The sequence below is a fragment of the Gekko japonicus genome, unplaced genomic scaffold, assembly GCF_001447785.1.
Source record: "Gekko japonicus isolate JY-2015 unplaced genomic scaffold, Gekko_japonicus_V1.1 scaffold163, whole genome shotgun sequence".
In the NCBI taxonomy this organism is placed as follows: domain Eukaryota; kingdom Metazoa; phylum Chordata; class Lepidosauria; order Squamata; family Gekkonidae; genus Gekko; species Gekko japonicus.
Window position 1 is genome coordinate 512,144 of NW_015161950.1, and position 13,648 is coordinate 525,791.

The 13,648-nt window shown below is 40.2% G+C and overlaps 1 protein-coding gene across 5 annotated transcripts in view; it reads right to left on the reverse strand.

Moving 5' to 3' along the window:
- Positions 1-7,439: 7,439 nt before the first annotated feature.
- PHF14 (PHD finger protein 14) overlaps positions 7,440-13,648 on the reverse strand; it is a 177,269-nt gene continuing 171,060 nt past the window's right edge. For all 5 annotated transcript variants that reach the window (XM_015429428.1, XM_015429429.1, XM_015429426.1 and 2 more), the window contains one exon: positions 7,440-7,545. In XM_015429428.1, coding sequence (XP_015284914.1) covers positions 7,471-7,545 — 75 coding nt within the window. In that variant the 3' untranslated portion in view covers positions 7,440-7,470. The remainder of the gene's footprint in view (positions 7,546-13,648) is intronic.

Sequence of the window (13,648 nt, forward strand, 5' to 3'; positions counted from 1 at the left end):
GGTGGGAACATCAGCGGCGGCGGCAGTAGCGGCAGAACAACGGCGCGGTGATCCCTGGTGGCCAGGAAAGCAACAGGATGTGGCGAGACCCGATGACTGCGGAGGTGGAAGTAGAGCCGCAGAGGAGCGCGGTGACGTAGAGGCGCAGGCTCAGCGGAGCCGGATATGAACATAGCTGAGCCGGGACTGATACGGGCCGTGCACCAGGAGACCACCAAGTTAAGAAGACCTGCCCTGGGCACCAAGAATGGGATGCCGACCCCAATGGACCGCCTGGAGGAAGGAGCCGGAGCCGAAGAATTGCTAACCTGCCACTTGGGTGCCGGTAGGCAGTCCCACTCCCTATACTTTGTGGCCTTAGGTAAGGGAATTAAAATTGCACTTGCAACCTGCCTGTAAACCGCTCTGAGACCTTCGGGTCAGAGCGGTATATAAACCGAATGTAATAAATAAATAAATAAATAAATAAGTTAGCTGCTGGAACTATGGCATTTTGTACCACCCCAGAATTCCCACACCACATCTGTTGACAGTTCACCTGATCACATCGATTTGACAAATATCATCAGCATGTCACCACCAGTGTTCCCTCTAAGCTGAGTGTGAGCTGGCTCACAGTTTTTTAGCCTCTGGCTCACACATTTTTGTCTTAGCTCAGGAAGAATGGCTCCAGAGTAAACTAATTTATGCAGTAGCCAAATAACTTGCTCACAATTCTAATGCCAGTAGCTCACAAAGTGGAATTTTTGCTCACAGGACTCCACAGCTTAGAAGGAGCATTGGTCACCACATCTTAAGGTTTCCAAATGTTATTGGTTCCTGTCATTTTTTTCAATTTGGATCAGTCACAAAACCTGTATTAATGAATAGCGACTACCAGCAAGTTTATTGTGACATAAGCAACTGCAAGGTGCAGGAGTTCATGCCCTAATAAATTCATTAGCCTTTAGGCTGCCACAGAATTCTGTGTCATTTTACTCAATAGTAAGCTTACTTATCAAGTTGTGTGTTCTTTAGTTGGAACAGGATCTCCCAATTTTCTGGGTAATCCGAATTTTGACCTTTTGAAAATGTTAGCATTAGTGGATGTCTGATGATAAAACACAGAAACTTAGAAACACTGAATGTTAAGGTGGATCTACGATGTAGTAGGGAAGTTAATATTTTGCAGCCAGATCTAGGTGACTGTATTAAATTAGTTACATTTTGTTACTGACTTTTGGTACTTTTGTATATTCTGATATTAGCCTATACCTGGTTCATAATCTGTATTTTTATTGCTGAGAGTTTTGTAACCTTGCAACAGCCAATGGCTAATTACAATAAATTGAACTGAACAATGAACAATATTTTGCGGGAAACAAGAGTTTGGTCAGGGAAAGCCATCAGATCTCATTGAAGTGGCTCACTAATTTGGTTTATTTCCATGTCCTTTCTTGTGATACTTAATAACACCCCCAGGGGATGTCTTGGAGCTGGACTGTGTAAAATAATGACCATATCTATATTCTTCTGTGATGTGCTGGAGGTTACATTATTCACAATTTCAGCCTCCTGTGGTGTGACCAGCTTGAAGACGTCTCCTGAGAGCATCATTAAACATTGGAAGAAATGCTTCACAGGGGGAAAAAACCCTAAAATACTATGACTGGCAACTTATTAAAAGTTATTTATCAATTATGGCAACAACAAAGAGACAGCCTACTCTAATGAAATATTTTAAATAATGGAAATTTGCTAGCAAGACCCACCTACATTATCCATGTAAACAGAAAACAAAACAAACCAAAAACATGCGTGCATATTTTGTTACAGGGAATTCAGATTGCTCGCACCACTCCATTAGGCTAACAATAGGACAAAAAACAGTCATCGGAGGGTGAGCGATGCAGTAGCTTTTGTTCAGCTGATATGCAAAAAAATAATAATTAGAAGTTCACAGGAATGGAAAGTTACTTAAGGTAGCTATTTAGTGTCATGCCATTCCACCGTACAAATTTTATGGACTCAACATTGGGCTGTAATATTAGCCATCATAAGCAACAGCACACTGCATGAAGGCAATTGTCTTCCTAGTGAAATCAGTCCGGATGTTCTCAATCCCCACATACTCCGATGCACATGTACATGGCCCCTCCCTTACACTCAGTATGTTAAAGATGAGTATGGCTCAGAAAGAAGCAATTTACCTTGACAAGAACAGATTTTATGGCTCATTCAATGCCTCATCAGCAAGCAAGTGGTGCTCAGTCTGATGGTGACCCAGAGGGAGTGGAACGAGGCGAGAAAAAACTTCGGGAGGTTATGCAAGCATTAAAGACAAGTAAGAAATCAGGACTTGCACCACCTGAGAGACAAGCAGCTGCAAACTACTACATAAACATGTATGTAGATACCTTTTATGTTCACATGTCCATTTTCAATCATGGAAGTGCTATTGGGCACAGCATATGACACAACCACTGTTCCCTCTAAGCTGAGTTAGTGTGAGCTAGCTCACAGTTTTTTAGCCTCCGGCTCACACACTTTTGTCTTCACTCAGGAAGGATGGCTCCAGAGCAAACTAATTTATGCAGCGACCAAATTGCTCGCTCACAACTTTAGTGCCAGTAGCTCACAGAGTAGAATTTTTGCTCACAAGACTCCACAGCTTAGAGGGAACATTGGACACAACGGCATAATCTCTATGTTGCACACCACTCTGTTTGCTCCACTCAGACAAAATTAGCTGCTCTCACTGTGTTCTGCAACACACTGATATACTATTCAAAGTGCCCTCTTTATCCATTGTTGCACATCTACTATGGCTATTTTGTGAAAAGAAAGTGATGAGACAAAAACAGGGCCCAGACTAGATCAAGCATTAAGCCTATGGTAAACCTCTGCTAAGTGGCATGGCCTATGTATCTGTGATGCTATACAGTGCCATCTTCTTAAAAAATCCAACTGTTTAGTATTCTGGAGGTGTAAATAGGAGTTTTAAACTAAGTATCAAACACGAACCTTTTCAGACATTAAGTGGAGATAGCTGTGTTATTATGAGCCTAATGATATCTACTCCACACAAGAATACATAGGTGTCATGCTGAGAAACCAATGATCTGATTCTCATTTTGACTGCAGGCAAAGAATATCTCATCAAAGCTATAAATTTCATGAGTATCTTCCCAAATTTAAAACCCTTAAGGAAATGCTTTTATGGTTCAATGGTTTTAAAGGGTTGTTCATACTTGGCTTTGTAACAAGGAAATTAATCGTTCTAAAACAAATCGGAATTATACCATAGTTGCATGCATTTTCATGCTGTTGCCTTTAGTGATTTGACTCTTTGTCCCAGAGAACATCAGTATAGAACCCAACAATGAATTCACTGCAGGGAAATATTTATTACCCACTCTGACGGCAACACCACAGTCTTTCAGGAAAGTAACAGAACTGTTCACTCATCGGTATGTAAAAATTGTTTTCTTTAGGACATGTGGAATAGAGTTGGTTTCTAATCAACCTTCACTTTTCATAGTGTGAAACCTATTCAGGCTAATGTCAGAGAGAGTTAGTCTCCTTGAGTCTGATGCCAAAGCAAACTAAACCAGTAGAAACCATGTAGGGCTTTGGCAGGAGCCCAGAATAAAGACAGAAGCCACATTCAATTCAGATCTTTCATTCTGTCTTGGGTGAACAGTTTTCCAGAACTATTTATGAATAAACACAAATTTGCCTGTGAAAGATATTGGTGCAAATGTGCCGTCAGACAGATTTGACTCAGCTGTGAAAGCTCACTGGGTGATGTTGGGGTAGTCAGCTTAACCTACCACACAAGGAAATTGTGAAGATCAAATGTGGGGAGACCCATCCCAAGTTGCTTGGAAGAAAGGTGGGATTATTAATGTGTAACAAACACCCTACAGTTAGCAATATATCAGTTCCAGATTGTGTTGATGTTAACACCTGGAAACCTAAGGCAAGGTTACACCAAAGACTTCTGGGTATTAATGCAAGACTAAGAGCCGTAACCAATTAGTAAGTAACGTAGCTAAATTATATTAACCTACATGAAATATTTTGAACAGAATGGCACACAGCTTGGTATATTCTAAAAGGTCACATAGAAAAGCTGGATACTACATATGCACTTGGATTGCTATCCTAACTGCGCACAGCAGGGCAGTATACAACTTTACAGAGTGATGATCCAGCAGAGCATGAGAAATTCCCTTTAAGAGGTCCTCTGTTCAGAATCTGTAATCTGATTAATTTTGACACTAAAACAGAAATAGCAGTGCTTATCTCTTTACTGAAACACGGTGGGGGGGATGAAGTCTTGCATACCGTTGCTACTCATACTAACGGTCCTCTATGGGATATAGGTTCCTCTTGAAAAGTACATGCATGTTACTCAGATAATACCTCCTAACTTATGACTAGGACGTAGCACATGAGCTATATGGAGTTATTGAGAGCTGCTAATGCTGCAGCCTCCAGAGAAAAAGAATGTTCGGTACCATGTGCTACTTAAAACTGACTAAAATGGAATGAGTGGGCTCACTGCCACTGAGAGTGTGTGTATCACACACAAATATAACTATAAATAAAACCAGTTCCTGGCTAAGAAGTGGGATCAAGAGATGAGGAGGGTCTCTTCCTCTTTTTGCTCCCATACCTAGCTTCTGTGATACAAGAGAATCTCTACCTGTCTTTGCATCATACCTAGCTTCTGTGATGTGAGTGCTAGGTGTAAATCTGCTCCATTTTGTATCCAGTAGTAGCCTAAGCATGGGACAACCTGTAGGGTGGGAGAGAGCTCCCATCAAGACTGCCACCATAAGATAAGTGAGGATCCTTAGGAAGCTCATTTGCACAAGGCTGTCCTTGCCGTTCACTTAGGGCAAGTACCAGCACCTTGAATCTTCACTCCTTTACATTCCCCAACAAAACTGGAGACAACATGTGATGTATAACATACTGTATAACATGCTAGAGTGATTCATAGTGCTGTCCTAAGCAGAGTTATATCCTTCTATGCCCATTGACTCCAACTGTCTGTGTTCAGTGGTGCAATCCCACTATATACCTCAGATATGTCTGCATAATGCAGCTAGGACCCCCGTGTTACTGTCAGAAGCAAACACAAGAACCTCACCACACATACTCCCTTTTCATTATTAGCAAAGGGAGCAGAAGAATGGAGAGGATAACAGTTGTCCAGATTCTGAGCAACAGGCCAGATTTATTTCATAGTGGAAATGCAGTATAGATACGAAGCAGAATAACCATTCAAAATAAGGACTAGTGCACCATGCATCTGTAAAGCTATTCCACAAAGGAACAGCCAAATCCACACTGTTGTTATTTGAAGGGGTTTATATATTTTTCCCATTCATCCCAAACTGATCTTCAAAGCCTAGGCAAGAGGTGACAACGGCTGTAGCTGTATTATGGCTTCAGTTATCTGACATCCCAATGACCCAACTCAGGATCCACTGAAAAAAGACAAATGAAGACCATCACAGTGACTGATTCTTCTACATATGTGAAAGAGTTCCATTTGGGTTAAGGGTGCCACAGCTTGGAATTTGATTTGGCTGTATGGACGAATCACATTAATTTTGCATTTGGAGATGGGTGTCCTTTATGTAAGTAGCAGTGATGCTGGATCAAATGAGATATTCGCTAGATAAAGTAACAAATATATTCTGGGTAAAATTTAGGGGAAAGACTTGAGAAGGGGCAAAAGGTTGTAAAGAATTATTACACAACAGAGAATCTGGTTCAAGGGCAAAGAAAGGCTCAAGAGACACAAAGACTTGGCAAAGATTTTTCTGCATCTCAAAATAATCTGTCTACTATTCCTCATTATCAATTTCAGTTGAAATTACCCTGTGTATATTGTAAAAACAACAGTAGTTCACTGCCTTTTTATTCAGGTCATATATCACAAAATAGTGAGCAAGCTTTAGGATTCCCTTGAATCATTCAACAGGACGGATGTTTAGTATTTAAAAAGGGTATGATGAAGCCTCTAGATCTGTAGTTTGTAGGTCTTAAAATGAACGCAGGATGTGTCGCATACTAAATTGAACTGGAGGGTTCTGACTGTCAAACAGGATTCAAAATTAATGAAAGGCTACTAGGATAGACTGGCTAGAAAAGCCACTTTAATTTTTCTTTTCTTCTGTATGATCACGTAGCCTGATGAAGGGCTCTGGATAATTCAAAAGCTTGCTCACTGCCCTGGGACAGTTTGGCTGACCCCAATAAAACGTTTGTGTTGGTCTGCAGCAGAACAGCCAGGTCTGAGTCCAGGAACACCCTAGAGAACAAGAAGATTTTTTTTTTGGGGGGGGGGGTATAAGCTCATACCCTGAAAGTTTTGTTGGTCTCTAAGGTGCTAGTGGACTCTGTCTAGTACTGCGCACATGGCTATCACCTTAAGCAGAAATTAGAACAATTTTTCTTTAAAAAGGCCGTACGCAGTAGTATTCCTCTTATATTTGATTATTGTGCCTATTAATTTTGCCACTGAGAGGGTGACACGATCATTTGTATCCAATAGTGGCCACGACACCTGGGCTCGCACATTTAGCAATTCCGTATATTTAAGTAAGGGGGTTAGTAAATCAGCCCTCAACTCGTTGAATATAGGGCACTCCATAATCATATGTTTGTTGGTTTCGATTTTATCACATGAGCATCTGCATATTTTATTAGAGTATGATACTCTATTATATCTGTCCTCCAAAACCACCGGAGGGAATAACATTCATTCTTATTGAGGTAAAAACTCTTCTTAGTTTTGGGACTGTCAATTGATAAAAATATGTTGGCAGTTGCACTGGGAGGGCAATTCCCAAATGGAGTGTTGAACATATCACGCGTGCCCTAATAGACGTATTTGCAACATCCAACTTCCTTACACATTGTTAGATTTGTCTTATAACGTCTTTAGTTTCTGTATTCTTAATCATATAATTTGTTATGTGCTACTGGACTTGAATCTAGCTCTCCCAATAAAAGGTGTTACAGTACTGTCATTGAACTAAAATCTTTGTCTGCATCTTGCATATTGATTCCAACTCAATAACATAAAAGCCAATAACCAGCAATACGTCAATACTGCAGGAGATGGGACAGATTTTTGAGTTATTTTTAGCCTTCTAGGATATCACATTAAAATCACACAATTAAGAAGCTAAACAACTTTGTATAGAAAAAATTAGCAGAGATGAGGACTCCATTTCCCTTCTGCCTGTAGCTTGAAAACTTTTATACACAGAATTATTTCCTTCTTGAGTACTGAAAATGTATGTTTTTGTATAATCATAAATGTCATTGAGAGCCAATTAAACAGTTTCCCAAAGAACATATTTTAATTTCCAATGTCTTTTATTGACAATGTTTTTTTAAAAAATGTACAATGAGACACAATCACTGTAGCGCTACTTGAAAGTATTTCAGAGACAACATTAATTTCTATTTTTTCATATTTCTCTGTTCCATGTTTGGCTCTGGAGGTGAATTTTTTCCATCCACTTCATTTTCATCCTCCTGTAAAACAAAAATATGAGATGTTTTATTGAGCCTTCAGAAAAAAATACATTTAGCATTGTTGCCTGTACATGAAATATACCTTTCTGGGCAACTGTTTTGTGTGATGTATTTATTTTCAGTCTATAAGCTACTTTTCAATTTTGCCACTTCCTAGCAGCATAAAATCAAAAATAATAAAATCAGCAAAACAATATTCTTAATAAAGCCAACAAGAGACTGCATTTTAGAAATATACACTGTATATATATATATACACTGCAAACCCCCCCCCCCCGAAAAGTCCTACACAGAATAAAAACTTAAATGGCATAACAGAATAAAGACCTGTACTACATTTTAAAAGTGCAAAGGGCATAGAACTGGAGGGCGCTCCACAGAACAGGAGCTACAATCAAGAATGCACAGTTAATATGACAATCCTACCCTCCCATAGACCCTATAATAGCACATCATGACTAGATCTTAATTCCCAGGTGATTCATGTAGATGAAGGCAGTCTCTGAAGTATAACCCAGGGAAGCTCTTGCAAAATTGGTGTGTGATATTCTTCCTGCAAGCAGCCCAGGACAGCAAATGGCCACCACATTCTGGACCACTTGAAATGTCCAAATAGGCTTTCAAGAGCAGCCCTATGTGGTATGCATTAAAATAGTTAATCAAGAAGTTAGGAAGGCATCCAAGAGAGTAGTAAGATCTTTGTTGTCTAGGAGGGGACTCAGCTGATGCATCTGTCAAAGCTGGTGGAACACAAACCTGGCATTTTCACCACATAAGCAACCACAGCCAGTCTGGATTACACAGTCTCAGCCTACAAACCCTACCTTTCAGGAGGACTGTGGTCCCCATCCTCTGCTCCTATGTCCTCAGCCATAAGGAACTCAATCTTTATTTGTATACTAGGAATAAGGCCCGTTGTGGAAATAAATGTAATGAGCTCTAGAAAGAGGCTCTAGGCGGGTGCCCCGGCCTTGGGCACTCAGCATCAATTTGCTGTGGTGGCCTCAGCAGGGTATAATGACACAGTCCACTGTTTTCTCTAGGGGAACTGATCTCTGCCATCTGTAGAACAGTTGTAATTCCAGCCCTCCCCTGGAGATTGGCAACAATGGTTCCCCAGGAGGAAATGGCTGGTTTGGAGGGTGGAGTTTATGGAATTGTACCTGTCTGAGGTCCCATCCCTCCTCCAACCATACCCTCTCCAGGCTCCACCCCTCAAATCTCCACGAATTTCTCAACCTGGAGGTAGCAACCCTATCTCCTTCCCAGCCAACCATCAACCTACCTTTATCTGCCCCTTTGACTTCAGCTTTCCATCTCCTCTACATAGGGAGTACAGTCTTTTTTCGTAATGGGGACCACAGTAGCTGACATCATTCCCCCTTTTGATCTGCACAACAACCCCATGAGGTAGCTGAGGCTGAAAGTCTGTGACTGGTCTGAAATCACCCACTCAGCTTCCACAGCAAGAACCTGGGTCTGGCAGACCCTGCTCTGAAGAACTAACTGCTATGCCACACTGGCTGTGGCATCGCTAAGCAGGAGAAGCGTCTTCATAAGGAGAGACAGCTGTTTTGGCAGTTTATTCAGAGAGGGAACAGTGGCCAAGCTGACAGTAGGCGGGAGACAGGAGCGGACCCAGCACTCATCCAATGGCACACAAGTACTCTTGAGTGGCGGCTGATTGGCCAATGGCTGATGGAGCACACAGCACAGCCAATGGGAGAGCCGGAAAGTGCCAATACTCCAGGGCTTTTATATATATATCAGATACTGTGCCTGTTCCGTTATCAAGGCAACTAGACTGAATTTCAGTTTATTTGCCCATATCTAGTCTATTATGGATGTTGGCCACATAGGTATCCAAGGACTTCACTGCTATACCTGGATCTGATAAAAAGGAGAAACAGAGCCAAACGTTTGTACATATTGTGGACATCTCATCCCACAGCTTTAGGTGACCATTCTCAGTTATTTCATGTAGATGTTAAAATGCCTGAAGGATAAATGGAACCCTGCAGGACTGCAGCACAAATACCACACAGTCTTACAGTACTGTCTCCTGACTATTTTCTGGAATCTTTCTGTGATATATATAGCAGAATCACTACAGCACAGTGCCTCTAACTCCAAACTCCTCTAAGTGATCCAGAAAGGGAGTTAACTGGGTCACACTTCCCTCTTTCTGTCTCCCAACAAAGATCATCCAACAAGGTAACCCATTTAGATTTTAAACCTGGCAATAAGCCAGACTGAAATTGATCCAGAAAATCAATTTCATGCACGAGAGCCTGAAATTGCTATGTCACCACTTAGGCTGGAAAAGGAAGTTCAACCCCCCCCCCCCAAATCATATGAGTCCAGAAAATATTTTTAATGGTTTTTTATCAATATTAATGGAGATCTTCACTCCCTGAGCAAGGGAACCAAGCCACAATTTAATTATGGCAACTTTATATGGCAACTAGGTAGGATGGACATGCATCAAGTGTGCAGTACTAAACTATGTTATATTCATGATTTTGTTTCTTTGAAGAAAATTTAAATGCTAATTTAAGATCTGCATATCAGTTTCCTATATAATCCAAGTGCTATTGTGAATACAACCCTGTTCTGTCCTTAGAATCAACTCATTTACTAGCTGCTTCATGAAATTCCATAAAGATGGAATCTAGTAAAGCCTTGAAATAAAAAGACAGAATTCAGCATATTTCTCTAGATGGTGTTCAGAAGTTTTCACTAAATGCTTGTAAAATGCAACAACTTCCTTTGTACTTAAACATTACTTCTGAACAGCATATGCCATTGGGACAGAAGTGTTTCATTTTTTGGAGACCAGATATGTTTTCTTCACCATTTGATAGACAATAAATTTAACTTCAGAGACACTTTATGTGCTGCAGCATCGTATTTTTGTCCCATCTAGCAAGGTTTCTTGACAGGTCTGCCAATTTTCCAATTACTTGTACCGCCATATGTTATCTGAAGATCAGTCAGGTCTAAAATAGGAAACATGAGCATGTCAGGCAACCGCATGCTTACAATATTCTACAGCTTCAGCTCTAGAAGTTGGGCTCATAATTCATGGCAAGCTTCTTCGGAGCCTCCTGAATAAATGAAGTGACATCACAATGCTAGGCATCCATAGAAATGAATAGCGCCTTGTGCCCAATGTTAAATGGTGACCTCGAAAGAATTAATTATGGGAGCTAGGACATGAAATTCTGGCAGTTCCTTGTAAACTACTCTCATCAACAACAAATGCATTAATTATCCTCATACTTATATTAGAATTTTTAAAACATTTTGCAGGCTATTAAAATACAGATTTAATTGCTATAATCAGATCTACGTACAAACCAGTTATGCTGAGACAACTAAAACTAAGTAGTTGCATCACATCAAATGTACTCCCATCTATAATACTAGAGTCAAACTATATTACAATGGTTTGCAAAATTGTTATAAAATAGTTATCTGTCCCCATGAGAAATGTCACCAAAAATCCAGATGCTAAAATTTGCTACTGAGAATTCTGTATACAACTAGTTAACACCAATTTATTTTTGATCCCACACACAATTTCTCAAAAGTATCTGCCTGTGAAACAGGATTAGCATCTGTGCAAGTAGCTGCCGAGGACTGCAGCCTTAGAGTTCCATGGAATTCTTGGATAATATTTTTTCACAGCACTTTTAACTAGCATTTGCTCTTTGTATACAGAATATTTAACTGGTGCTGTTTCTGAAGTGATTAGCAATGTTTGAACTTTCTGCTAAATGGTCTATTTAGGCTAATTATAAAGGAATGATGCTGAACAGACTGAAGATTAAACATGTTTAATGTATTTGCTTTACTAATTGCCATCAACATTCAATATAGCTTCTCATCCTAAAGGAAGTCACGTGATTAGGAGTTATTGTATGGGTTTTCTTCACTCACTCACTTGTATTTGGCACAAATCAGATTTGCTTATAGTAGAGAACTATTGATAGGGGAAAACCCTGCCCAGTGGTCAGTTCTCTAGTTGACGTCAAATCAGATTTCAGAGGAAGCTGATCCTAACTTAGTGTCCTTTCAGTCAAATCTTAGATTAATGGAAGAGCTGCTCCATCACACATGGACCCTTGACTAGTAAAGAGCCAAGGTCAATAAACATAATATTTTGGAGGTAGATAAGCAGTTTCAATGTATGTACCCAGCAGATCACTGATATTAGCAGTGATTTCCATTGCTGTTGGTCATTGATATCTATAACCTGTTGGTTCACACAGTTTTTATCCATTCGCGTGTATAGCTGGAGAAACTCAAGGTGGTCCAGTTAGATAGAAATTTTAAGTGTTAACTAATTTTAATTGGAAGGTTTGGGGGCATTCAGCTTGTTGCACCAAGCTGCCTCAGTTTTAGTCCACCCCCCCCAATCAGTTTCTCTTCTCTCTATCTTTGCATAAATGAGTCAACGTTTCAAGCCTATGACAACAACAAAGGCAGGAGAATCGGCAGAATGAATGGGACTTTACATAAACTCCTCATAATTACTGAGGGTAATAGCAGTTCCAGAGAAATGCCTTGCCTTGTACTTAACAAATCAAGGCCTCTCAGATGTATCACAAAAGTACTCTGTTGTGTTAATATCCTGCCAAAGAATCTTCTCTCACACTGGTATTTGTCACTAAAAGGTTTCAGTTTAGACTGATTTTGACAGTTCGAATTGCTAGCCAAAACCTCAGTTTAATGAGGTAACCAAAAGTGCTGCCAGATACACCTCCTGTCCTCTTAGAGATTTAGTTTCTTTTATCTTGTTTGGAAATAATCCCTGGACTTTGTATCACCCTCCTCCATGTTGGCCAATCAGGTAGTGTATCTGTCTGCACACCTTGCCCCCTCTTCTCTTTTCAAGCATAGAAAGAAAATAACACTTGCCCTACAATTAAGGCCAGAAGCTTTCTCCCAAACCATTCATCACTTAGACTGTGAAACTGTAACTCCTCTGGCCGCAAACCACATGGTTTGTATAGCCATGGTGGGACCTGTTCCGGACATGCGTGAAATGTCTGTCCACTCTTCAACTTCAGATTATAGGCTGCCCAAATCCCTTGCTATAGGAAGCAGACTTTGGCATATGTGAACATATAGGTGGCTGTACGTTTGCCAGACCTGCCTTAACATCTCAGTTTGCTTCTCCAGTCTCTTGCCTGTCTGTTCTTGAGTGAAGGACATTGCACAGTGTGTGGACACTTGGAATATTTTGCTGTCTTTAGTGGCATTTACACTATTGTGTATTATTGTTGAATATTTGATATTGGTATGAATAGTTGAGTTTGCTAATTTTCCAGCACAGTTGTTTGTACCATATGTGTCAAAAAACTTGTTTCAGTTTTCATTCTGTCCAGATTCTCAGTATTTCTTCTGAGCCTGTAAGAGAAGCTTTGCTACTTTATCAGCATTTATCCTTAGAGCCATTTATGTTGGTCTCTGCCCAGACTGGGGATATTCATTTATACCTACTATAGAATCTAAGCCAGCAGCACCTTTAACAAAGGAGAAGCAGTGGAAGGGATATTTCATCTTTATGCTCAGGCCATTATAGCATGGAATTAAAGACTAGACCACATTCTCACTGACATATGTCACCCTGACCATGTAAGCTAATAAGTTTCTTCCCTTTTCCCTTAATATATTACTATTTTCAGCAATCCTAAGGGAACAAACAGTTGCCTCTCTGAAAAACAAAATGCCTGGATTTAATCAGATAAAGTAACTTGACGAATGCCCTTCCTCCGTGCATAGGCAAAGCAAAAAATAAAAGTAAACCTCTTAGTCATTTGCAGGGCTTCTGTGATTCTAAGAAAATAGCTCCCAAGTAACTGTGGACATAGAATTTCAGCCTTAGTTCATTTGAAGACTTCTTAAGTCAATTTAAAGCTATTCAGTTGTTTGCTTGAAGAGTATGCATGTATTCTCTTTTTCTAGCAACTTAAAAACAAAAACATCTACCTCAAACTCTAGGAGAGGTCAGTGTTTCACCCTCTATTTAAAAAATGTGCATTTTTTTCTTTAAAATGGGGCATGGAGCAGATATGCATCATACTTGGAAATGGGG